This window comes from Mustela lutreola, chromosome 16 (assembly GCF_030435805.1).
Source record: "Mustela lutreola isolate mMusLut2 chromosome 16, mMusLut2.pri, whole genome shotgun sequence".
Classification (NCBI taxonomy): domain Eukaryota; kingdom Metazoa; phylum Chordata; class Mammalia; order Carnivora; family Mustelidae; genus Mustela; species Mustela lutreola.
The window spans coordinates 4,207,296-4,232,959 of record NC_081305.1 but is presented as its reverse complement, the minus strand read 5'-3'; the positions used below and the strand labels follow the sequence as shown (position 1 = coordinate 4,232,959).

General features: G+C 54.3%; 1 protein-coding gene across 2 annotated transcripts; it reads left to right on the top strand.

The window, feature by feature from the left end:
* Positions 1-1,411: 1,411 nt before the first annotated feature.
* WFDC1 (WAP four-disulfide core domain 1) lies at positions 1,412-25,664 on the top strand. Of its 2 annotated transcripts, XR_009348688.1 has the most exons (8): positions 1,412-1,920; positions 13,868-14,051; positions 18,211-18,294; positions 19,250-19,390; positions 22,561-22,602; positions 23,806-23,877; positions 25,250-25,348; positions 25,399-25,664. XR_009348688.1 is itself a non-coding variant. In XM_059152133.1 (7 exons), the coding sequence occupies exons 1-6, from the start codon at positions 1,765-1,767 to the stop codon at positions 23,862-23,864; spliced, it is 666 nt and encodes a 221-aa protein (XP_059008116.1). In that variant the 5' UTR covers positions 1,413-1,764; the 3' UTR covers positions 23,865-23,877; positions 25,250-25,664. The 2 variants fall into 2 exon arrangements, 1 of the variants encoding a protein (XP_059008116.1); XM_059152133.1 differs by having other exon boundaries at positions 1,413-1,920; positions 25,250-25,664.

Here is a 25,664-nt window from a genome sequence, read left to right as displayed (position 1 = left end):
CTCATGGGTTAGTTGGTCCTGGGAGGACAGCCCATGAAGCTTGGGATCAAATCCAGGCTCCAGAACTCAGATAAACCAGAAAGACCTCCACTGCTTGGAACATCAAGTTCCGAGGCCTGGCAGAAAGCCGGGTGGAGCTGGCGGCCCCCCAGTCACGGCAGGTCCCTGGCCCTGGCTGGCCCTGACGGCGCCCGTGGGGCGGTCCAGGCGGGCTGTCAGGCCAGGAGCCCGTAGTGTAGCTGATCAAAGGAAAGCGGCTGGTTTCCCAGGCAGATTTGTTCCATGGTAACTTCTCTCCTTAGAGCCTTTCTCCTTCCATATTGAGCCTGGAGCACACGTGTGCCCGGGTGTCCCCCTCCTGTCCTCAAGACTTTGGATGGTCATTTCTATAAGTTAATCTTTGCAGGAAATGAATAGATGGGTCCCAGCTCAGTGCCCTGGGTCCTTGGGATCCCAGTACTGCCGTGGAGCTGATTTCTCCGCCAAAGAGCATGTATTGAGCACCTACTGTGTGCCATCCCGTGCCATGTACTGGGACTGACTTTTGCCCTCCATCTCTCGTCTGCAGATGAAGCGTACTTCCTCGGACGGTTGTCGTGATGGCTAAACCTATTCTGTACCCCATCCAGGACTTGCTGGGGGCTCCCGCGGGCCAGGCCCCGTGTAGACAGTGAGAGATCCCTGACCTTGCAGCGCTCCTATGGGGGTGTCTGAGCTTCTCCTGCCGCCGGAGCTAAGACCACAAACCTAGCATCACAGATGAAAGACCGAGGGCAGGCTTTCCCAGCGTCACATCTCCATGGCCAAGCTAGTATGCCGCCCAGGCGTGGCTCAGTCTGGGGCCTGGGTCCCTTCCGCCTTCCTGACGGTAGGTCGCAGGGGTCAGATGGGCCTGGGGCCGAGCCCCAACTTGGTCTCCTGCTGCCTGACCTCAGGCAAGTATTTGTGCCTGTTTTCCCATCTGTGAAATGGGCATCACAGTAGGGGCTGCTGCGAGTAGGCAGCAGACTGTCAGATACTGAGCACAGCGCTTTCTGCATGTGTCCAGAGCACACACAGGCTGACACGGCACACTCACGACGCATGTGCCCCGGGTCACGGTCAAACGTCACCGAACTCTCCCAAGAACATGCGACGTAACTATTGGCACACCCACGTGAAGGAGGCCACCAGGGTTCAAGGCGGTGAGTTGTTTTCCCACGGCCACGTGCTCAGCCAGTCCCCCTGCAGCACCTCTCCCAGAGAGGCTTCTACGGGCAGAAGCCCGTAGATGGCTCGTCAGCTCAGCTCAAAACTTGGCCGAGCTAGAAGCCGCCAACCCCCACCCACCCTCCTGGGCTGGTTCCCCTGTGTGCCCGCCCCCACCCGCCCCCCCCCCCAGCCCCCGCAGCCAGCCACCTCCTTGGGGAGGAGAGACTGCCCCAGTCTGCAAGGAAGTGCTCGTTATCCCAGCGGGACAGGGCAACTCCCAGCCACGTCTCCAAGCCGGCCCGGTGCCCCCTCCTCTTGCCTCCACCGTCTGAACTGCCTGGGCCACAGACGTCTATGGTGGAGCCTCTAGGGCCAGATGTTATAGGGCCCAGCTAAAAATAACCAGGAGGGCCGGCCACCACCGGGAGTGGGGGTAGGGTGAGGGCATGTGCTGGGCGCCAACGCAGGATCCCAGCGACCTGGCCGAGTGTAGCTAAGAGCGTGGCAGACCGTGCACACTTCGGCTCCCCACTTCCAGCACCCACCCGGCCGGAGGGCCCCTCTTCCCTGAACATGTGGGAGGAAATGCCATTTTCCAGCCGCAGGAGGGGCAGCGGCCGAAGGAAGGTCATCTGGGCTCTGTGCTTCCTGCTGTTTCTTCTCGAAGCCGGCTCTGCCAAGAATCTCTGGAAACGGGCATTGCACACGAGGCTGGCCGAGAAGTCCCGCGTAAGTGCCTGGGGAAGAGAGGCGGGGAGGGGCTGGGCGACCCCCGGATGCTGTCTGTTTGGCAGGTGGTCCCTGCACACTCGCGCAGGGCAGCGTCTTGATCAGAGCACGCCAGGGTTGGGGGTGTGGGCAGGGAAGGAACTCACTGCCCTCAGAAGGCTCCTGGTCTGGAAGCAGAGGAGCAGAGGGCACGCGGGCAATGCGCAAGGGGGATTGGGACATGCTTTCGCTGACCACAGTGGAGTCCTCCTCACAGCACCCCTCTAAGACTCCAGGGACTGGAAACTGAGAGTTTTGTCTCAACAATCAATAACCAGATGTTTATAAAACATAATTAGACATTCATGGGGTTGTTTACTCATTTAGTAAACGGTGAGTGGAAACCACTCCGGGCCAGGCACTGTGTGTGGTCCCGGGAGGACAAGATGAGGGTGACAGCTCCCACCCTCCAGGGCGACGTTGTCAGGTGGGGGCGGCAGTCGGGGGACACGCGGTGGTGATCCGAGGGGACGGTGCAATGTAGCAAGTGGCAAGAAGCGTGGACCTTGGTGCCAGGGGCCCGGGTTTGCTTCCAGCCTCTGCAGCTCACCAACTGTGTGACGTTGGGTGAGTTAATGACATCTCTGAGCACCAGTGATCTCATCTGAAAACGAAAGAGTGATGCATTCCTTTGGACAAATGTGTTGGGTCAGCGGTGTTGACGGGGCACCGTCCTAGGCTGTGGGCACACAGAGGGCAGGTCCCTGCTTTGGGGAGTTCACGATTGTGAGAGAGGCAAAGGGTAAGGAAGAGATAAGAGGAACATAGCGTGTTTGGTGACAAGGGCCAAGGAGGGAAATCGAGCAGGGAGGGGACCAGGAGAGTGAGTGGGGGCAGGAGGGTAGAAGTTGAGCGCCTCCCACGCAGGGGGCGCGGAAGCATGGAGGGTCAAGGAGCAGGCTCTGGCGCTCTCAGGATGAAATGACTCACAACACATGCAACATTTAACACCTAGTGAGAGCTCAGTGCGCCTTGGTGATGTCATTAAGTCACTGGGAAATTGGCAGGGGCTTGCCTCCCCCGGTGGAATGTAGGCTCCCCAGGGTGGGGCCTGATTTTCTCTCATTCAGTACAGTGTTGGTGCCCTGCCCGCTGCCTGCCGGTAACTTGGCGCTCTGTACATCCTTGGGAGTGAATTATGGGGAGATGCATTGGAAGCACAGAAGAATGAGTTTGGCTCCACCCAGGAAGAGTCAGGGAGGGTTTTCCAGGGTCGGGGACATTCAACACTGGGCTTTGAAAGATGAATAGGAGTTTTCCAGCTAGCTAAGTGGTAAAGGGGAACATTTAATGACTGCTGCCATGGTGAGATGCATGAAACCGTATTGAGGCTCATTGTGGCCTCCTGGATTCACGTTCTGCATGTGAGGCAGCCAGCCGCTGGGAGCGGAACAGAATCGTAGCAAGTGAAGTGGTGGTGGATGCTTGGAGAAGGGAGAGCTTGTATGAGACAGCGTAATCACGGAAGGCTTCCTGGAGGAGGCAAGATCCTGGCCAGATCTTGAAGAGCTATTAAGAATTAGGGGGAGGAAGGACATTCCTTGAAGAAGAGTCAATGTAGGCAGAGGTCTTGAAGCAAAAACAGTGTATCTGGGAGCCCCTGAGGGGGCAGTGCTCACCATAGGAGGGGGGACCCTGCTTGGGTTTGACACTCCCAGCCTCTTCTGCTGGCCTGGCAGGATGATTTCGTCTTCCAGGGTCGTTAGCACTTTGGTTCTGGGACCACAGAGGGATTTCCAATACATCGTCTAGTCTGATCCCCCCCTTTTTCCCAGAGTGTCATTGGAGCGGATTGCGTCATCTCTCTAGGAGGAAGGGGGAAGCAGGGTGGTCAGGATGATGTGCATGTGGGCCAGGGAGGGGGTCTTCAGAAACCAAATTGGTCCTAGCCACCGTTTGCCAGAATGTGAGTGCTTTGAGTCCGCCCCTCCCTGGATTGGAGCTCTCCCCTGTTATCAGCAGTAACCAGCATCCCCACCCCCCCAGTGCTGGGACACACGAGAGGTCTGTGCCAGAATCGGCCTTAGAGAAAGCGCCTGGGGAAGGATCCAGGCTGTTGACCTGTGGGCACCCGGCCCAGGGATTCATCTCGGTGGCATCTCTAATAAGCTGTGCAGCCTTGGGCCACTCACTGCCCCTCTCTGGTCATTACCTGGGAAACGAAGAGAAGAGACCAGAGGACTTCCAGGGCCCTTGGAAATGTCCAGCAGGGAAATTCGGAATATAGGAAACAGCTCCGCTACACCAAGAAGCATGACCTTCCTACACAGCACCCACCCCCGCACCCCAGACTGAGGCAGGTCTGCAGCCTTGGGCGAGGCCCCCGGAAGGCTGTGATTCATATGTCAACGGGAAGTAGGTGCTCCTTCATAGGACTCTGTCAGTTGCTCGTGCTTGTGCTCCTTCTTACAATTCTGTCTGCTCTTGTGGTTATTAGTGTCTGGGCGTTGTCGTCACAGGGACAGGGAGGTGGTGCAGCTAGTCCCTCCAGCCGTGGGCGGATCGGGCCCAGGGCCCTTCCTGAACCCTGTGTCCCTGTGACTGCCCAAGAACTTCGAGACACAGCAGAGAGGGAGGCACTGCTGCTGTCCCCAAGGAGGCCACTGCAGGGCTTGTCGTAAGAAAGGGGTCTCCCCTCTCGGAGCCTCAGCGCCCCTTCTGCATCATGGGGAGCGGGGGCCTTGGCTGTGCCCTCCAGGGGAAAGGGGGCGGGAGCTTTCTGCCCCATGCCTGGCCCGGAACCCCCTTCTCTACGAGTGCGCTATTAAAAAGAAAACCAGACCAGACAAACGCACAGAACCAAATATTTGGTTCTCCAGGCTGGAGAAAACAGAAGCAGAAAGTTTGTAAATAGCCCGGTGACATTTTTGAGGTGGAGGGGGCTCAGTCCGCTCCCTGGAGCGGGCGTTTGGGGCTTATCTTCCCTGGCACCTGGGGAAACGGCGCCTGCCCGAGCACTTGCTGGGCGTCAGCTCTCAGGAGCCTCTCGGCAAATCCCACCACGTGGGGCCCATGGCAGCCACCATGTCGTGGGCGGCCCAACGGTCTCTGCATGTCACTGTGGCTGAGTCTGTTTTGTCCCCTCGGTTGGACGTGGCTGGACAGTTCGCCCGCTGTCCCAGAGGGCCTGCCCGGTGGAGGGGCCACGAGGGGCTGCAGGGGCCAGGGGTGCCGTTCTTTGACCCCCCCATAGGACCCCTTCCCGCATGCAGGCAGCTCTGGGCCCCCAGGAGCCGGCTACCAGCCCCTGCCCACTGCGACCCGGCTTCCTCAGTCTCCCCAAACTGGTTCTCCTTTCCCTTGTTACTTCTGGGAGCTCCGGAACTCTCTATCACATCTCTAAGCTTTGCGAAGTTAGCAAGAGCGGGAGAGACAGGAGGCCTGGAGCTGTGCATACCTCCCGTCTGCTCTGGTCTTCAGAAGACTCCCTCTGTCCGGTGGGGGACTCGCCCAGCTGGCACACAGGACAGGCCAAGACGCTGGGGGGGTCACACCGTGGGAACATGCGGAACTGAAGGTCAGGCCCCAGCTCCCCCAGTCTGCCTCTGGGCACCAACAGAGCTGGCTGCTAGGGTTGTCACCAGCACTCCTGATGCTGGACAATTCCAGATGAGGTCATCGAGGCCCTGGTGGAGAGTGTTCTGGCTCGGGACTTTCCTTGCTCCTTGAAAGATGTGAGATCCCACCCCCACAGGACCCCGTCATCAGGACCTCTAGGATGCCCCCATTCAGAGGAGCAGGAGCTGCATGTGGGCCCTGGGGTGTTCCTGGCCAAGCCTCTGTGGCTCCTACCTGGGGGCAGAAGAGGGCATGTGGCATGCAGAAGTGAGACAACCCGCTGTAGGTTTGGCCGTGGCCTTGTGTCTAGCACAGATCCTGGCACATCGTAGGCATCTAGAATCATTTTAGAAATGCGGCAGGGGTGGTGGTGGGGAGCTGGCTGGCTGGGTGGGTAGATGGAAGGAAAGAGGAACTGGATAGTGTGATTTCGGGGGTGACCTTGGGCAGATCACTTTCTCCTCTCTTGGACCCGGCCTCCCCATCTGAGGTTCCCGTCCTGGAATGAACCCCAGGCGGAAGTAGACAAGAGAAGAGGCATCCAGGCCGTGTGTGGTGATGACCTGGGCGAGTGCGTGCAAGAGTGTGTGAGTGTCTGAGCGGCACTGTGGGCCAGGACCGCCCAGGCTGGAAACAGCCCGGCGGTCTAGAAGCTCCGAGTGAGGAAACAAAATATGACTTCTCCATGCAGTGGAATGTTACAAAAACATTACATTAACGCTATATTAACACCAGTGACAGGACAGATAAGCCCTGAAAACGTAGGCTGAGTGAAAGAAGCCAGTCATGGGAGGCCAGGTCCTGTACGATCGCTCTGTACAAAATGTCCAGAAGAGGCAAATTTATAGGGACAGACCGATTAGGGGGCGGTGGGCCGGGGACAGGGAATGGGGAGGAACTGCTTGGTGAGAATGGGGTTTCTGTTCGGGGCATGGAAGCGTTTCAGAAATAGACGCTCTGGTTGCCTGATAATTGTGAATTAGTACCACTGAATCGTCGAAAACGGTTAAAGTGGCAAACTTTATATCATATATATATTCGGCCACAATAAATTTAAAGAAAGGGGACAGTGGGAACCCAAGGTACAACATGGTAAGGATTCTGAAGGCCCACGGGATCCACGTGGCCTGGGCACTGGATGGTCGTCCCCTCCGTCCCCAGTACCCCGGGCAGGCGTTTCCCGCGCTCGCTCGCTCCTGGCCCCCGCCAGACCCCAGTCGTAGCTGGTCTTAACTTCACGCTCTTCTCCGGGGGCCGTTCCCTTAAATGTTTTCCTATCATCCTGACCTCTTCAAAGCATTTAGTTCCATTACTATTACCTGCATGACTGCTGTTTTATTGTGGACTTAGTTTTCATTAACAACTTTTATTTGCTTTATCTGTGTGCGGTCTGGTTTAGGGTTTGTCACTTGTTCTGGAACTGAGCCACGTGAAGGCAGGGACATCTTCTAGTTCAGCTCAGAGCCAGCCCAGTGCCTGGCATGTAGTAGGCCTGGGAACGGTGAATGTACCACGAATGAATGAATACATTACGTTAAAACCTTCCAGAACAGGATAGGTGGGGATGGAAATTTCCAGAAGACTTCCTGTGCACGGCAGTGTGCGTGGATGCCGGTTTGCTCTCGTCATGCACCGAGAGGGGTTGTCCCTGGTGTGAGATCCGGGGTTTTGAGGACCTCCCTGAGGAAGTCCCCTTAGCGGTGCACCCAGTTCCACTCCCCGAGCCCAGCTCTGAGGTCACAGGGTGTCAGGAAATGGCATTCATCAAGGCACACTGAACTCGAAGCCTCTGTTCCAGGGAGAGGCATATTTTTAGAACTTTGACGTCCGAATTCCAGAGGAAGAGCAAGTAATGCTTGCAGGAAAATTGGCTTTCTTCCGGCGCCAATCAAATCAGTCCTGGGATGCACTTTTGTTGGTCTGGCTGTTAAGTCACTGAAACATTCCGAAGAAGGGTAGAGCTTGCCCCGGAACGGAGAGGGTCGAGAGCACCGAGGAGGGATGCGGGGAACGGGGACAGCATCGGGGACCGGATTCTTTCTCCTGAAATGGCGGTGGCGCACGGTTGTTTCCTCATTATAAAAACAGTGTTTACTGTAAAAGAAGTTCAGACAATACAAAAAGTCATAACCACGCAACAAAGATCTACATTTTTCCTCCAAGACATAAGCTCCGTTGACATTCTGGCATGGGTGCACCTAGACTTTTCCATGAAACAATGACACTCAGACATTTTTTTCTTGATGGTATTTATTCCTATTGTAGAAAACGTTTTATTGAGGTGAAACTCCCATAATGTGAAATTAACTGTTTTAAAGCGTGCAGTTGCGTGACGTTCTGCGCCTGCCGCTTCCGTCTCGTGCCTGAGCATTTCCATTACCCTGAAAGGAAGCCGGGTCTCCGCTAACAGGGGCTCCCCCTTCCCCTCTGCCCCGGTCGCTGGCAGCTGCCGGTCTGCTCTCCAGCTCTGGATTCCCCTGTCTGGACGGTGTGTGGAAATGCCACCCCACACTCTCTGGAATTTGTGTCCGGCTTGTTGGTACTGTTTTCTACCTTGTAGTTTTCACTGAACGGCATATGTCGATAGTTCCATATGTTGACCTGGTGGCTCTGTGTCTTCTCTTCAAAGGCTTCTGTGGTGTTCCACGGTGCAGATAGGCAATGATTCCTTTATCCAGACTTCTTTGGTTGCCTCCCTAGAAGCCAGACTTGGACTTGAAGAATCGGGTTTTCCACTGCAAGAGTCCACACCCGGAGTTTCCTTAACCTACTTCCTGAGGGTATTGGCAGCAGAATGGCTTGGCAGACCCACAGAGGTCTCCAGAACGATCTCCCTGAAGAGTAAAAAAACATAGCCGCTCGGTGGGAAACCTTCAGGGAGTCATTTTTATCCAAGTAAGGCATACAGAACTGGAGAGTTCTGGTCTACGTCGTGCTGTAAATATGTGTTCAGCAGCTATTTGGAAATGGACTTGGGATACGCTCCCTTAGCAGGAATGAAAATCAGAGATGGAAATTATGGTCACGCTGGGATTTTCATGAAGAATGCTGTCAGTCTGGGGTGAGCTGCCTCATCTGTCTGTGGGACTTGACATGCCATTATTTTATTTTCCGCTGAGTGGTCACAGAGGGCAGGGCTGATGGGGCTGCAGAGGGTGAGGGCCCGGGATGATTTCTTTCTAGAATGCATCTCTGGGGGCTGGGGGACAGTTCTCTGACTGCGTCCTGAGCTGGGGCTGGCCCACGGGCGGGCAGGTGGTAGGGGCATGGGAGGGGGACACCCCTGAGATGACCAACCAGGAGGGAACTCACAGGCAAGGGTGGGAAGTTGCTCCCTGCGTAGGACAGACCCAGGTGCGAATCCCGCCCCTGCACTCGCCCGCTGGGTGGCCTCGGGCAAGTGTCTGTCATGTTTCGGTGCCTCCATTTCCTCATCTGTCAAGTGCATTCAGAACAGCAGCGGCCTTGCAGCGTGTGGGAGGTCTCCGGGAAATTGAGTATGGGAGCTCACAGCTCGGCGTCCGCACACAGCCGGAGCCCCATAGATGCTATCTGCTCTGCTGTCCTTATGGATCAGGCCGCCCAGGTCCCGAGCCTGGCGCCTCCCGGTGTGGTGGCCGTGTGCCTCAGTCCCCCCACCTGTACAATGGGGACAGTGATCGTAACTACGGAATGGGGGTGGATGCCGCTTCAGGGCATCCTTGGCACTGGGCATGGCTGTGTCCACATGCCCCCATCCTTTAGGGACTCTGCCAGTTGTCTGCCCTCGTCTGACAAAGATAGGACAATGCTGCCAAGTGCCGCATGGCGTTGTTGCTTGAGCGTCTCCTGGAGGTGAGTCTTTGGTCCCCAGCTAGATCCAGACTCTTCCGGGGCAGGGACAAGCTTTTTATTTTGTGTAGCATCTGCCCCAGCCTCAGACCTAAACCATCCTGTGAGTGATGGAGGGCAGGGGGAGGCAGGCAGGAAGGAAGACCCGGGCATGAGAAGACCAAAGCTACCAGGAGCTGGCAGACCCCTGGCTGGGGGGCAGGAGGCTTTCAGGGCCACCAGGTCGACCACAGGAAAAGCAAACAGAATTCCAGCAGACCGGTGTTGCCGGTGGCACAGGTGTGAGCTCCTGGCCTCCTGCCACAGACACCCGCAGCAGGGGAGATATGTGTGCCCGTTTTGCAGATGAGGGAAACCAAGGCTCAGATACATCAGTGGTTTTCCTGTAGGATCCCAGAGCTGCAGGGTTCAAACCCAGACTTGTATAAGAGACCACCTCACACTGGTCACAGTGGGTAAAATTAACAACTTGGGAAATGACAGGTGTTGGAGAGGATGCAGAGAAAGGGGAGTCCACATTGTCGGGGGGAATGCATACTGGTGCGGCCACACTGGAAGACAGTGGGGGGGTCCTCAAAAGTTGACAATAGAGCTACCCCACAACCTGGCAATCGCACTACTGGGTATTGAGCCGAAGGATACAAACACGGTGATCCGAAGGGGCACCAGCACCCCGATGTTTATAGCAGCAGTGTCCACAGTAGCCAAACTATGGAAAGAGCCCAGGTGTCCATCAGCACACAAGTGGATGAAGATGTGGGATAAAGACGACAAAATATTACTCAGCCATCAAAAAGACTGAAATCTTGCCATTTGCAATGACGCAGGTGGAACCAGAGGCTATTACTTATACGCAAAATAAGTCAATCAGAGAAAGACAAATACCATAGTATTTTACTTAAAGGTGGAATTTAAGAAACAAAACACGAATATAGGGAAAGGGAGGGGGAAAGTACAATAAGACGAAAACGGGACAACAAATTGAGGGACTCTTAACTCTGGAATCAAACAGGGCTGCTGGAGGGGAAGTGGCTGGGGGGGGCGGCAACTGGGTGACAGACAGGAGGGCACATGACGGAGTGAGCACGCGGGCTGGACGCAATGGGGGAATCATTAAACTCCCTCTGAAACTCATAGTCCACTATATGTTAACTCAATCGAATTAAAAAATTTAACCACCCCCAAGCCCCCAAACAATTCCAGACTTGTGTAGTTCTTAAGCCCGAGTTAGATCCCAGCTGAACTCAGCCTGTACTGTTATGAGGCTGTGAGCCCCACCCCTCTTGGTACAACCAAAAGTCAGATGCTCCTCCGTTCTTGCCCCAAAGGAAGGGGAGGCAGCTGGAGTCAGTTCTGAGTGCAGGGAACAGTGTGTGGAAGGTCACAAGGCCAAGAGGAGGAAGGGGCCTGAGCAGACCTTCAGTCATCAAGGCCCTCGATTCTAGATTCATAGCTGATATGCTATGAATCTTGGGCTTCGGGACAGAGGAGTGGACTCCTTAGGCTCGTGACTCTGCTCAGCCTGAGGCCTGGGGCAGACCTTTCATTCTGCAGGCTCCAGTGTATGTGGGTAGTCATTGGACCTCCCCCGCTGGCCTCACGTGACCAGAGGAGGGTGTCAGTGCTTGGGAAGAGGTGTCTGTTGCATGGATCTGATACAAGGCATGGCTCCCGGGCAGTGAAGGCTGCCCGGACAGCAATGCCCACCACACAGCACTGCTGTGCCTGCAGATTGGTCAGTCCCAACACAGAAGCCCTTGGAGGGAGGCCTGGGGAACCACTGGCAAGTGGCAGACCTCATTTTGGGCAACCGTCATCATTCATTCAATCACCACAGATCTGTGCTGAGTGCCTACTCTGTTCCAGGCCCTGCTGTGGGTACCAGAGACACAGGTGGGAACAAAACCCAGGGGGAGCTACAGGCAGTGCAGGGGGACAGCATGTGTCAGTTAGAGACCTGGGGGAAGTGAGGGCGGAGCCAGGCCGGCATCTAAGGCAGGAGACATAGCCTGTGCAAAGGCCCAGGGGCAGGACTGTTCCCGGGACCTCAGAGAGGCCAAGACAGCTGACGGAATGAGCAAGAGAGGGGGGTGAGCCTGGGAAGTGGAGGGGCTGAGGGGAGGGAAGCCAGCCAACTCCATCTGACCTTTAACCCTTTGTCCTCCCCCAGGCTGGGACACCCAGGGGTGTGTGGGGTGGGTGTTGGTGATCTATTTATCTCTCTGATAAAGTCAGTTCTTTCTCAGAACTCTGGGAAACATGCTTTTAAAGGATCCTTTTGAGCATTACCTTGTGTGACATGAAATATTTTCCCGAACAGTTAATCCTTTAATCTGGGCCCCTCGGTGAAATCAGTTCTTTATCACCCACAACCATCTGTTGTTTGGGCCACCCCGCAAATAACTTGGGAGATTTGACTTTTAAGGCGCTTATCTCTTTTGTTCTCTCCAAATTCTGGGAGACCTGAGGTTTGAATTTCCCTGGGAGAGGAGCACTAGGGCACAGCTCAGATCCATCTCTGTACCCCCACCCCCAGCGTGGGCCTCCTAATGTTCCCAGACCGGGAGGTGCAGCACGCAGGCGACAGTCTCATTTATGATCTGAAGGTTGCAATGAGGTCTGTAAATGAGGCCTCGTTCACAATCAGGCCGGGCAGAAAATCCCACCGGGTTCCTCCCGACCACATGCACCCCGGCCTCGTCACCCTCCCAAGGAGGCCCGGGCAGCTGTCACGTTCTATTAGGATGAAAATGGTCGGGCCCCAACATGGGTCCAATTTTGTTAATCCCGGAAAAAAAAAAAAAAAAAAAAAAAGAACTAAGAGCCGATGGCTTGCAAGCTTGCAGCTTGAAAATTACTCATGATACGGGAATTACAGGGCCTGGGCTGAGCAGGGGCTGGCGAAAAGGCTGAGCCGGTTTGAAAATCCATGCTGTGGTCTCCGTGATCTCCTTTTTGTTTTGGGGAAGAACCACCAATTTCCTGAAGTCTTCATTTCCTTAGGAGCCAAATGTTGAGCCCCCTAGGAGGTAGTTTGAAAACCCCCTGGTCCTTAGATCGCACCAATACCAAGATGCGCCTCGTCGTGTAAGAGTCCTCGGTGACCTGCGCCCCCTGCAGGGAACGAGGAGCAGCGCATGGGTTTGGCCGCCACCGTAGCAGTAGAGGTCAAGGGAAGAACGTGGACCCATGTTTGACCTTCCTCTTTTTACTCCCTTGAGGTTAGAGTGCATATGCCGCTTTGTTCCTTGCTCTTTTTTTTTTTTTTTTTTTTAACTAACAAGTGTTTTTCTTGTCATCAAAAATGCTTCAGAAGTACTTCTCTTGGATTTAAAAATTTTTTTTAATTTTTGATGGCCTTCTTTAAATTGAAAAAAAGAGTGTGTGCATGGCCAGAAGAATATTGAAGCAGGCAATGAGAAATCCTCCTCGGCTTCAAAACCGAATGCTCCTCTCTAAAGGCCATCTGTGATAACAGTGTCTTGTGTATCCTTGTGTATCCTTCCAAAAATGTTTTAGGCAAACCCTATACATATTGCATGAGTGTGCAGATGCTTATTTTAGAGCACCGTTAGGTGTGTAGCATACAAACTGTTCTGCACGCTAATACTCCACACCCACCACCGTATCTTACTAATCTTTCAAAGCAGGGTAAGGGCGCAGGGTTCCAGTCTGCAGACAAGCTTCCCTTACTTGGATGGGAGGTAGGAATCTGAAATCCGGATGCATTTGCAGGGGAGCAGGGACAAGGGGTAGATAGGGATTCGGATGACAGGAGTGGTGAGGAGGTGAGGCAGGCCGGGGTGTTTTCTCCCAGGGAACCTCTTCTATCCGTGTCTGTGTGTTTGTGTGTAGGGATGTGTATGTAAGACCTGCCATCCACACAGCCCACTTTCAAATGCGGAAGCAGAACAGTGTGCCAGGCATGGACGGCATCTGGTGTTCGAGGGACCCAGTGTGGGTAGCCTGGTGTGACAGAGCCCCCCCCCCCACCTCGCCTCCAAAATGCTAATTTTATTGCTCACGTGCCCATGTTTCCTACATGTTAAGTACTGTACGATTTTTAACTTTTTATTGAACAAATACTGGAAAGTGGGCAAATCTCCTGTCCTCCAGCTTCCCACAAGGTGAACATACCGTGTAGCCAGCGCCCAGATCCCGAAGCAGAACAGGGCCTGTCCCCAGAGACCAGAGGTTCCCTCTGGGCCCCCACCCACCTGGGGCCCCTGTGCTGACTTCTCACACCAGACACCCTGTGTGCCTGTGTTTGAACACAAAGTTAAATGGAGTCACACTGTGTGTTCTCTTTTGAGCTGGCGTTTTTTTAATGTGCGAGGTTCATCCCAGTGGTGTGTCTGTGTGATCTGGAAATTCTCAGAGCTCGCGAACGCATGGGGATTGCCGATCTGCAGAGACCCGCGTGTGCACGTGTCTAGGTGTGTGTGCGTACCCAGACCCGCGCACACGCACACACGAGCGTGCGCGTCCGCCCGCGGCTGACCGCGCTCTCCCCCCGCAGGCCGAGGAGGCGACCGGGCCACGGCAGCCCCGCGCCGACCGCTGCCCGCCGCCACCGCGCTCGCTGCCCCCCGGCGCCTGCCAGGCGGCGCGCTGCCAGGCCGACTCCGAGTGCCCGCGGCACCGGCGCTGCTGCTACAACGGCTGTGCCTACGCCTGCCTGGAGGCCGTGCCGCCCCCGCCAGGTAGGCGCCCGGAGGACGCGGAGGGGAAGGGGGACGCGCGCGCGCGCGGGGAGGGGGCGGAGCCGGCCCCCCCAACACCTACCGGCCCGCCACCGCCGCGGGGAGACGCCCCTTCCGGGGAAGATGCCCCCTCCTGAGAAGATGGGGGCGATTTCTCATTCAAAAAAGAATCCAGGTCTCCGGCTTTTCTCCCTGGACCGCCTTCCCTGGGCCACCCTCCGCGGGGACCCCAGGTGCCCCAAGAGGGCAGTGGGTCCTCCAGTCTCTGGCATCCTCCCCTGCCCTGGCCCTACCACGCCCACTTCCCTGGCGATCCTGGCCCCGGGGGTATTGGAGGTGGAGCCCTGGGACCTCAGCAGTCCGGATGCGGTGTGCCCCCGAGGGGAAGGGGGGATGCAGGCTCCTGGGTTCAAGTTCACTGGCCAGCTGGTCACTGCCCAGAAGTCCCCCCAGCTGTAAAACGGGACTGAAATGAGAACGTGCAGCTCCTGGAGGGCTCTGAACGGTGGCTGGTTTGGCAGGGAGCAGATCAGCGGTCAGCAGTCTGTTGAGTCTTAGTGGTGATGGCTTTGGGAGAAACAGCCCGCGAAGACTCTCATCTTTGAAGGGAAGGAGTTTGGGATCCCTCCTGGGGAGGTTTGGGAAGGGTGGGAGGAGAGCCTGTGGGATACTGAGGAGCAGGTGGGCGGTGCATTGCCCAGGGGAAACAAAAGGTACCCCTAAGTGAGTTGGATGGGTGCAGTGAAGTCTCCTCCCTCTCTGTTCTGCATCCAGCTGAGCCTTCAGATGATAGCAGCCTGCTCAGACCGCTCCTCTCAGGGAGAGGGCTCTCCGGTGTGGTGGGCTAGATTGCCTGCCGGAGGCCACTTGAGAAGGCAGGCCCAACCCCTCCTCCCAAGGCTGAAGCAGGAACACCAGCCACCGCACTTTGTTTTCTTTGGGATGAGGTCACAGCGGTGACAAGGTAGTCAACACCCTCGGTAATGCTCGTAATTACAGTCTACCCTGCTTGGCCAGAGAGAAGCAGGGCCAGGAAGGCTTCTACAGGGCCCTTTATTAAAAAAAGACAACGTGGCACCCTCTTCTGATGGAGGAAACACATAAAGGTACTGCCCTCTGGGTGGGTAAGTCAAAAAAGGTTCCCCTTCCTTTGGACTGTGACAGTGACCAAGGATTCTAGCCTTACTTACCACCGATGCCAGGAGCTGTAGAGCAGTGCACGAACTATGCAACTGTTCATGACATTTCCAATAACCTTTCTCTACATCATCTCATTTAATGCTCACACAGCCCTATGGTAGGGAGAGGCTGTTATCAGGCTTATTTTACAGCTGAAGACACAGAAACTCAGAGAAGCTGAGTTGCTGGCCCAAGATCACAGGCAAAGCTGGTATTTCTCCAGAACTGTGGAGAAGTGTCCAGTGCTTTATGCCCTGAATGCAGGGACGTGGGGTTCTGCTCTCGGATCCGGCCCATAGATGGGTGTCCCTCACTGCCTTGGAACCTCCTTCCCCCAGACACCCGCACAGCTCACTTCCTCACTGGCTTCAGATTTGGTCCAGAGGGGGTCGCTTTTTCAGGCAAGATTCCCCTCTCTAAATGGCAAACCCTCCTGTAGCCGTTCCTTACCCTCCTTTCCCTGCCTAATTTCTCTTTATAGCACAATCTAGAACACTGGGCTTTGTTTGTTCATTGACTGTTCTCCCCACTTGCCGGTCGGCCCCCATAAGGCAGGGTTTGGTCTATTTCATTCACTCTTGGATGCCCACCATCTAACTGGTCTCTGGGCACCTGAAAAGTACTCAATGAATATTGAACGAATCAATGAATCACTGGCCAGGGAGAAGATTCCCGCTGTTTGTTAGAGTAAGAATTATAATAGTAACATCGAACACAGGATTTCTCACCTGCGGCACTCTGGACATCTGGGGTTGGATAATTCTAGTTTGGGGTATGGTGGGGGCTGACCTGGGTGCTGCGGGACGTAGAGCAGCACCCCTGGACCTCCCCCCTCCACGAGATGTCATTAGTCCCCCCACTCCCACTGTGACAACCAGAAGTATCTCTAGACTTGCTGTATGTTCTCTGAGGACAAGATCACCCCAAATTGAGAACCACTGATCTAACATGAGCCAGTGACCTGAAATGCACCAGGCCCGGTTGGAAGCGGCTGAGACACTTCATTGCAATCTTTAGGTCGGTTCCCTCCAACGGAGATCTTGGAAGTAAGAACGGTGGTGCAGAGAGTTCATTTTCCAGGCGATCCCAGGAAGTTCTATGGAGGCCCAAAGAGGGGAGACCCTGCACCTCCAGGCCTTTAGGGGTCTGCAGGTTAAGGCAAGACCACGACCAAATTTCAGTTTCTAAAAATGCAGCAAACTGCGTATATGTATCTCCTGATACTTAGGAGCCTTTGACAAAGAAAGGAATACAAATAAGAAATAGTAATACAGTTTCCTATTTGGTAAAAATAGCATCGAAAACATTTTGTATCACCTGGTCCGAGGTAGTAAGAAGGAGGAGGGAAGGAACAGGAGACTGGAAGTCAGCCTGCGGAGACTCCTCCGGTCAGCCCTCCAGTTACCAGTTGCCACCTGCTAGTTTGCTCTTCTGTTCCAGTTTGCCCGCTGTGAGCAACTGTCTTAAGATCATCTGTGCTCTGAGCAGAGAGCCCGATGCGGGACTCGATCCCAGGACTCTGAGATCATGACCTGAGCCGAAGGCAGCGGCTTAACCCACTGAGCCACCCAGGTGCCCCGGCAATTAATTTTTTTTTAAATGTTATGTACCATAGAGGCATCTGGGTAGCTTAGTTAAGTGTCTAACTCATGATTTTGGCTCAGGTCATGATCTCAGGGAGGTGAGATCAAGCCCCACATCAGGCTCCATCCTAAGTATGGAGCCCGCTTGGGATTTTCTCTTTCCCTCTCCCTCTGCTCCTGCCCCTATCCCCCCAAATTTTTATGCATTATGTAGATCAAATAAATTGGTCTGGGATCACATTAATTTATGACTTCTGCTTTTGTTGGACTCCAAAATATGACAAAAATAAAGAGGTTGATGTGCTGTTTAGCATCTTTGAAGGCACATAGGTGGATATTGGTAAAAATGCTGGTTAACCTTTTGTTTAAAAGAGCACAGATGGGGGGCGCTTGGGTGGCTCCGTGGGTTAGGGCCTCTGCCTTCGGCTCGGGTCATGATTCCAGGGTCCTGGGATCGGGCTCTCTGCTCAGCAGGCAGCCTGCTTCCCTTCCTCTCTCTCTGCCTGCCTCTCTGCCTACTTGTGATCTCTGTCAAATGAATAAATAAAATCTTAAAAAATAAATAAATAAAAAATAAAAAATTAATTGCCAACACTTAAAAACCAGGAGTTTACATTTTTTCAAAAATCCCCGAAGTTAAAAAACAAAACAAAACAAAAACCAAACCCATAGGCTCTAGGAACACAGGGGAGTCCTGGCCAAAGCTGACCAGCAGCTGCCCCACTGAGGCAGTTTACCATGGTCCTACCTGACCTGCTTTTCCTCTGTGTGTTACCTACCTGCTCCCTGGAAGCATTTGGGCTCTCGACCCCTGCTTTGTGATTTTGAACACTTTACAATCTACCATGTGGGTTGCTCTTCTTGTTAAAAAATATATTGGCCACAGAGCAGCCTATGCTGTGATGATAAAAAGGAGCCAAGAGTCCAATCTATCAGGCATTTACTCCTCTCTTGGATAATAGGCCAGCATAAACGCAACATTCCTGTCATCCAGGTACCCAGGTTCCTTCCATCTTGTTGCTCTGCATGATGGAAGTGGATCCCCAGCTGGAGGAAGAGGGAGAGCCAGAGGGAGGAGAGCAAACAGGCATCCATGCCTGGGCAACACAGGAAGTTGTGTCATCACTTTGGCCCATATCCCATTGGCTGGAATTCAGCCATGTGGCCATACCTAGCTGCAAGGAAGGCTGGGAAATGTAGTCTCCAGCTTGGCCACCCAGTGCCTCGAGGAAACTCAAAGTTCTGCTACTGAAAGGCAGCGCAAATACGTGGTAGGCAGCCTCTGTGTTCTTCATGAGGTGTAGGCTCCCCAAATCCCAGAGCTGGGACATTTCTCGACTGTCAGACGGGGGCCCGGCAGGGGGAGGGCTCCATTTAAGCATGTATTATTTCGTTAGTTTTAGACTGGCTGGTGCAGCCGAAACCTCGATGGCTTGGCGGCAACGGCTGGCTTCTGGATGGCCCTGAGGAGGTGCTGCAAGGTACGTGCCGGGTGAAGCCCAACCTGACGTCTGAGCCAGGGCCCTGCTTCTCAGGCTGCCTCTCCTCCAGCAGGCTGTCTGCTCTCAGATAGCCCAATACGTAGAAAGGTGGCGGCTGCCAGTTGGCCCAGCGCTCCGAAGCCCCTGAACAGTAGAGGGCTTGACGCGCCCTGCAAATGGGGCCTCCTGCTCCCCCCACCACACAGGGTGCAGATGTGAGAGGCAGGGGGTTGGGTTTGGTTTTCAGTTCCCCAAAATCATCATAAGGCGTTCCCTGTTCCCCGAGGATGAGGCCTTCTCCAGGTGGGTGGAGAGCAGGCTGGTGGCCCTGGGGGCCTAGAGAACTGGAGGGCACGAGTGTGACCTTGTACTTGTTTGGACTGGGCTCTCCCTGTGACCCTGCACACATCCGTGGGCACGACTGCCCCAGGGTGTGCGGCTGTGTGTGCACCTGTGTGGCTGTTCAGGGCTGTGTGAATGTTTGTGCATCGGCGTGCGTGAAAATGTGTGTGCCTGTAGGTGTGAGTGTGCATCTAAGAGCCATGGTGTGCAAATGTGTGCACATCAGAAGTTGTGTAGGAATGCACGTGTATACCAGTGGCTGTAAGTGTGAGCGTGTGCACCTGTTCGGGAATCATGTGTACAGGCCAGGACTTGTGTGAGGGAGCGTGTGCATATCTGTGAGTGTGTGTGTGTGTGTGTCGGGCTTTTGTGCGTGAACACTTGTGACTATAAGCATGAGCATGTGTGTAGGTGAACATGTATGTAGCTCATGGCACACGAGGGCATTTGGGATCACGTGACTTTGCATGGCCCCTGTGTGTGCATGTGTGTGTGCAAACACACTGCTGTGAGTGAGACTTGAGGCATGGCCTAGAAGGTGGGGTGCAGAGGGGAGGCAGGCCCTCTAGTTCATGACCTCCACCTGACACCTGGCCACGTGTCTGTCCCCCAGCCGAGGCCTGCAGCACCACGGAGGATGGGGCAGAACCCCTCCTCTGTCCCTCAGGCTACGAGTGCCACATCCTGAGCCCTGGGGATGCGGCCGAGGGCATCCCCAACCGTGGGCAGTGTGTCAAGCAGCGCCGGCAGGCAGGTGAGTGTGGGCGCCCAAGCCTTGCTCCTGGCCCCTGCCCCCTCTCCCTAGAACACCCCACATGGGACCCCTGTCCCAGAGACAACCACCAGTGCCCCCCGAAGCCTGGCCGAGAGCTCCTCCTGCCCTCCTGCTTCTGTGCTTCTACCTTTGTCTTCCATCCTTCCCCTCCCTGCCTGCGTGGGACACAGGTCTTTGAGCCCTGCCACCTCCTAACTGGAATCAGTGCCTTTGAACCTTGAGCCTCAGTATTCTCGTCTGTGAAATGGGGCCACTGTGCACTCTTATGGGAATTCATTTAAATCATAGTGTAAAGCCTTCAGAGCAGAGCCAAGGAGAATTAGGTGATCAGGGAACATTGGATATTTAATATCCATCTGATCAGCTATCTTTTAAATTGTCTGAGAACCCTTGACTTCCCAGGGTCTCCGCAGGAGCGTTCGGTGTGACTTCAGTCATCTCGGTCCCTGGAGGTGGATAGTAAATAGCAAAGCGATCAGAGAGGGGCAGGAATGGCACTGCTTTAGTGGACGTGAGTTTTCCCAAGCAGGCCGGCTGGTGAGCACAGATGGCTGGTGATACTTCGCTAAAGCCCTCCGAGCCTTAGGCAGGGCGTAAGGTCCCCAGGACTTGGAAGAAATGCGGGACAAGTGAAGAATCTGGAATTACAGAGAAGTGTGAGTTGGCCTTGTCACAGTTGAGCTCCTGGGGTTCTGAGAGCCCAGACTCAGGGCCCAGCCCCCGCCTCTGCATCTCTCAGCCCTGAGGGGCTGGCACCCTCGATCTACACCGAGGCCCAAAGAACACAACAGGGCACGTGATCTGCCTGAGCATTTCTTTTCCTCACTGGAGAATGGTATTTCCCGCAAGTGTTTCAAAAGGATGCATTTCGGGGCGCCTGGGTGGCTCAGTTGGTTAAGCGTCCTACTCTTGGTTTCGGCCCAGGTTGTGATCCCTGGGTGGTGAGATCGAGCCCTGCATCAGGCTCTGTGCTGGGTGTGGAGCCTGCCTGGGATTCTCTCTCTCCCTCTGCCTCTGCCCCTTCCCCACCACTTGAGCTCTCTCCCTCTCTGTCTGTCTGTCTCTTTTTCTCTCTCTGCCCACACTCGGCATCTTGGTGGTCTTACATTCCACCTGCTGTTTGGGGAACACGAGTGTGTTCTCTACGCAGGCAGCCTGGGCTCTGGTGGTCCCTTGGCCCCTCACTGCTGTGTATGGCAAATAGCCTAACCTTCTGGGGCTTCATTTTTCTTACCTGTAAAGTGGGCTCATAATAGGCCACTTCATGCTGTCATCTGTCTTTCAGAAGAGGAACTTGCCAACAGTGTGCACAGCTCACCAGAAGCCGGGGGGGGGGGGCACATTTCTGAGCCTGTCCGTGGGATGTAGAGTCTGTGGGTGGGTGTGGGTCTGTGTTCTCCCCTGCTCCAGGAATGTTCGGAGCCTTGCAGATGGAAATGTAAACAAAATTCCTCCTAGCCTTGCTCCCAGGGGCATCAGGGAGCAGCAACTGTTGGTAATTATATGGGAATTTGGACATGTCTTGATTTCCAACAACTTCTCTTGGAACACAGCCTTGGGGAGGAACAGGGCACTTGTCCCAGGCTAACCAGAAAGAAGCCTTTTATTTAAGTCTTATCATTTCAAACTACATATTTGAAATAATTTCAGACTTCAGGCTGCCTGGGTGGCTCCGTCAGTAAAGCATCTGCCTTCGACTCAGGTCATGATCCCGGGGTCCCAGGATCGAGTCCCACATTGGGCTCTCTGCTCAGCGGGGAACCTCCTTCTCCCCCTCCCTCTGCTGTTCCTCCTGCTTGTGCACACGTGCTCTCTCTCTCTCTGTCAAATAAATAAATAAAAATCTTAAAAAATATATTTTGTTTAAAGCAATAATTCCAGACTTCAGAAAAGAGGCAAGAATAATACCTTGAACCCTCTACCCCAATGGCCCATCAGTTGTTAAAAAATCCGGTCACATTCACTTTACCGTCCTCTCTCGCTCTTCCTCCCGCCAGTCCCCGCTGTGTCTCCATATACATTGGTGTATTTATTTGGGGGGCTGTTTGAGAATAAGTTGCAGATCTCATGCCCACCTCTAGGACGCCAGTCTCTTCCGAGAGCCAGTGTCTAGAGGGTGCCAGGGACCATTTGGATTTTATGGTACATCAGCTTGGAACCAGCATTTGAGGGGTTCACATCTTTCCCAAGAGGAAAATGCACGTCGACACAGGCAGTAAATCCGCCTCTTTGGAGAGCAGAGCCCAGGGAGTCAGTGCATTTCTCTGAGTGAGTTTGAGGTCACTTAGAGGCAACACGTCCCGTGTCCCCCCGGCTTGCCTCTGACCGAGCAGCTTGGCCAGTGCTGCGTGCAAAGGACAGAGAATCGTGTTGCCTTGAGCAGGGAAGATCTGCTTTGTTAAAATGACCTGTGATCGTGTTTGGTAACGTGGAGGCGTGAGGGGGGTGTCAGACGCTTAACCATCTGAGCCACCCAGGCGCCCCATGAGTTGCTAATTTTGTGCCCATTTCCAGGTGAGCAATCTGAGGTCCAGAGAGGATTAGGGAAGCAGTGCAATGAGATAGCTACTCATTACTTTGTCCAATGCAGTGAGGACATTCAAAACCCCTTTGAACAGACTCAGAAAAGTACCATGTGTTCCCCATGTGTATTACATAGCTTGTAATCACACTTGCTGAATGATATATTGAAATTCGGCTTCCAATTCATCTTTTTTTTTTTTTTAAGATTTAATTTATTTATTTGACAGACGGAGATCCCAAGTAGATAGAGAGGCAGGCAGAGAGGTGTGGGGGGAAGCAGGCTCCCCACCGAGCAGAGAGCCCGACGTGGGGCTCGATCCCCGGACCGTGGGATCACGACCCGAGCCGAAGGCAGAGGTCGTAACTGAGCCCCGCAGATGCCCGTGGCCCCGGATGTACATCTGTGCAGTTCTGGTATGTGCGCGCAGAGAGGAGGGTTCAGGTCTCACGCCTGCCTCTGCGTCCCATCCGCCGTGACAGCACACGTCACGCAGCCTCTGGACCCTCTGTGGGCACCTGGGAGGGAATGAGAGTGAAAACACAAGGAATTCCTCGATCTTATTATGAAATGGTTTGGGCCACACGAGCTCACTGGAAGGAGCTTAATCCTCTCCTGTGTTTTCCAGATGGGCGAGTCCTCCGACACAAATTTTACAAAGAATACCCAGGTAAGAGAAGAAAAACCACTCTTCTTTGCAGCAGTCACTAAAAGGAATGGTAAGGATTTCTTGGGTGAAAAAAAAAAAAAATAGAATCCCATCGCCGGTTTGGAGAGCTACAGTTAGAAGCGGCTCTGAAGGGAAATGCCCGGACTCTTCCCAGTTGCTTTTATGCCATCAGAGGGCCCTTTGGTGGGGGGAAGCCACGATGCTTCTGGTGTGGAAATCTGTCCTCCATCCGGAGAAGCCCTCCAGGTGGCGTCTGACATAGGCGGGAGCCTTTCTAGGCTGCAGCCTGGGACAGAGGCTGCAGGTTAGGGATGTCCCACTGGGGACAAAATGAGAACTAGGATTGGGGAATAAAGTAGAAGCCCCGTTGCCTGATATGAACAGACGAGGTGGGAGCTGAAGAGGGACTCATAGAAGAAAAAAAAGGCTTTGCTAAATGTTAGAACTTGGGACCAGATATGCTTAAGTCCTTCTACTTTCATTCAGGGCATTGAAAATACGGCTGACGCTACCCGTCTGTGTACTCATTCCTTGATCCGTCCATCCATCTTCAGTCTTCGTTCCTTCCATCCATCCATCCTTCCATCCATCATATCGTTATTAAGAACTTACAGCACATATTTATCAAGTGTTAACCTTTATTCTGTGCTGGGAGTTGGGACTACATTTGTGATCCTGGTAGACGCAGTCGCCGCCATCATGCAGCTCATGTCAATCAGGAAATACAGACATGAAGAGCCTCCAAGTACTTATTTAGTAATAATAGTGATTAGGGTGATGGAGGTCACATACAGGACACCATAAAAAGGACCCCTTAGTCTTGAATGTCAAGGGAGGCTTCCCAAGGAGGAGATATTTAAGCTCAGCCCAGAGAGTAAGAAACAGTGGGCAGAGGAACAGCCAGTGTGAGAATCCTAGGGTTGGAAGTAACTTGGCCGTTACTGTAGCTGGTGTGTAGTGAGCAAGTGGGGGATGGCAGTAGACTGGGCCAGAAACGCAGCAGGACCACCCTGCACCGGAGGTGTGGCTGCGCTGAGGGGCGGGGGGAGGCTGCAAGTTGGTATTCGGGGACCACGTTTGGAGAAGAGGGGACAGGGCCAGGGCACCTGGTATTTGAACTCTGTTGGGCTGTGGCTGGTGAGCCATGAGCACTGGAGCAGCAGAAGATTCGACTGCCCTGACGCAACCCTGGTCTTTTTGCAGAGGGAGATTCTAAGAATGTGGCGGAGCCTGGGAAAGGACCCCAGAGGCACTTTTCATAAGGCAGCGGTGCCGGTAAGTGGGAGGAGTGGTGGCCAATGGCCAGGGAAGGGTTTGCCCAGCCAGGTGTCCTGGGAGCTTTAATCACCAAGTTGACTATGAGAGCGGAGACTAGGGCTTCCCCTGGGGTAGAATTTAAAAACTCTCTTACAATATGGCAGTAAACGTAGGAGAACGTGGTGTATAGCCGGAAGTGTACATTTCTCTCCCATCCGGACCTAAATCCAAACACTAGACCGGGTTGCACCTTTCCTTTCCTTGTCTTAATGCGTCCATGAACAGCAGATGAGTCCTCCATTGTCCCCTGAAGTCCATCCCTCCTTCGCTCCCTCGGTCACCTGATACTCTCGAGTGCCAAGCACTGCTCCTAGGGGCTTCCCTCCTGGCGGGAGGCTAGAGAAGGCAGCAAGGAAATCAGGCCGCAGTAAGTGTTGTGAGGGAACCGGATGGGGCGTGAGGAAGAGTAGGTTGGGGAAGGACCATATGGAGGTCACGTCCGAGCCAAGATCTGCAAGGAGAAGCAGCTGCCTTGGGGAGACCCGGGGAGCAGGTGTCGGTGCAGAAGAAGCCAGGAGAGCGGAAGTCCCCGGGGCGGGAGAGACCTTGGCTTCGAGGAGCCACAGGGAGGCCACTGGGGTAGGCACAGAATGATGGCGGTGAGGCTGTCACCAGAGGGGGACCCCAGGGAAGGCACAAGCCCTGCTCTCAGACGCTCTCCAGCGTGAGATGCGTGCCTGTGGGTGCCAAGGACTGGAAGCATCTTTGCCAGTAATACCCAACCCCGTGAAGGCCAAATGTCTTCACACAGCCAACAAAGGCCCTTGAAAGCAGCTGATTTCCCCAGAATGTCCTTGAAAGGCAAACATTGGGTTTCAGATTCCAGAATATTCCGGTGTGAGTCCTCTGGGAAAGTCTTGAGCCCTTGAGGATGGGTGCCAACGTGTCTATTACCTGCTGATGACAGGACCGGTCCTTGGAGTGGGTCTGACCCACCGAGGACGGCGAGCTGCCACGGGGAAGCGCTGGGGACAGCACGGGAGAGCGGGCCACACGAGGCGGCTTGTGGCGGCGGCGTCTGGGAGCAGCCAGCCCGCCCGAGCTGGGCTTAAATTCTTGACCCACCACATGTGACCTTCAGCAAATGCCTTCAACTTTTCCCGTCCCGCTTTCCTTATCTATGTAATGGGAATGATGGGGAGCGATATGTAAGGAACTAAACAGGACGGTCCCCAGAGAGACGGAAAGTAAGTTAAGAATTCAGTCTTAGGGAAAGCGGCATCTGACTGATGTATGTGGCGGGTGACAAGGAAGTAGATGACGCGGACTGTCCCCTCGTGTTCTGCCCCAGCAGTGGCTCACGTCCCTTCCTCCTCTGCTTCTCTTCCAGCCAGTTGCGAGAACGTTCCTCCATTCTTCTGCTAAGTCTTGGAAACATTTGGATAAAACATGATTTGACCCCCGGAGGCTATGCCCAGCTTGACAGAGCGTGATCCCCAAAATACTTAAGAGTAGAAGACAGCTGGCTTTCAAGGCCAGCATGACCCGCCTGGCTGGGGGACTTGGTGGGAGCCCCTTCCCAGCCCTGGGTCCCTGACTTGTCATCCTGAAGATACAGCACACCTAGCAGTCCCATTCGGCCTGACCCCACCGCAGGAAGAGGTCACTGCCCTCGGGAGCTGCACGGAGCTCCTTTGTCAGAGTTCATCCTCCCCGTTACCACACGTTTCTTCCAGATTTGGCTCTGGGAGGCGCGTACCTATCCCAACTGTGCTCAAAATAAATCGCTCCTTATAAAATGGAAA

What these genes read in the sequence shown, in the direction of transcription:
- WFDC1 (XM_059152133.1), top strand. Translation starts at nt 1,765, where the DNA reads ATGTGGGAGGAAATGCCATTTTCCAGCCGCAGGAGGGGCAGCGGCCGA. An exon ending in GGCTGGCCGAGAAGTCCCGC is followed by an intron (nt 1,921 to 13,867) that starts GTAAGTGCCTGG and finishes CTCCCCCCGCAG; the next exon opens with GCCGAGGAGGCGACCGGGCC. An exon ending in GGCCGTGCCGCCCCCGCCAG is followed by an intron (nt 14,052 to 18,210) that starts GTAGGCGCCCGG and finishes TTATTTCGTTAG; the next exon opens with TTTTAGACTGGCTGGTGCAG.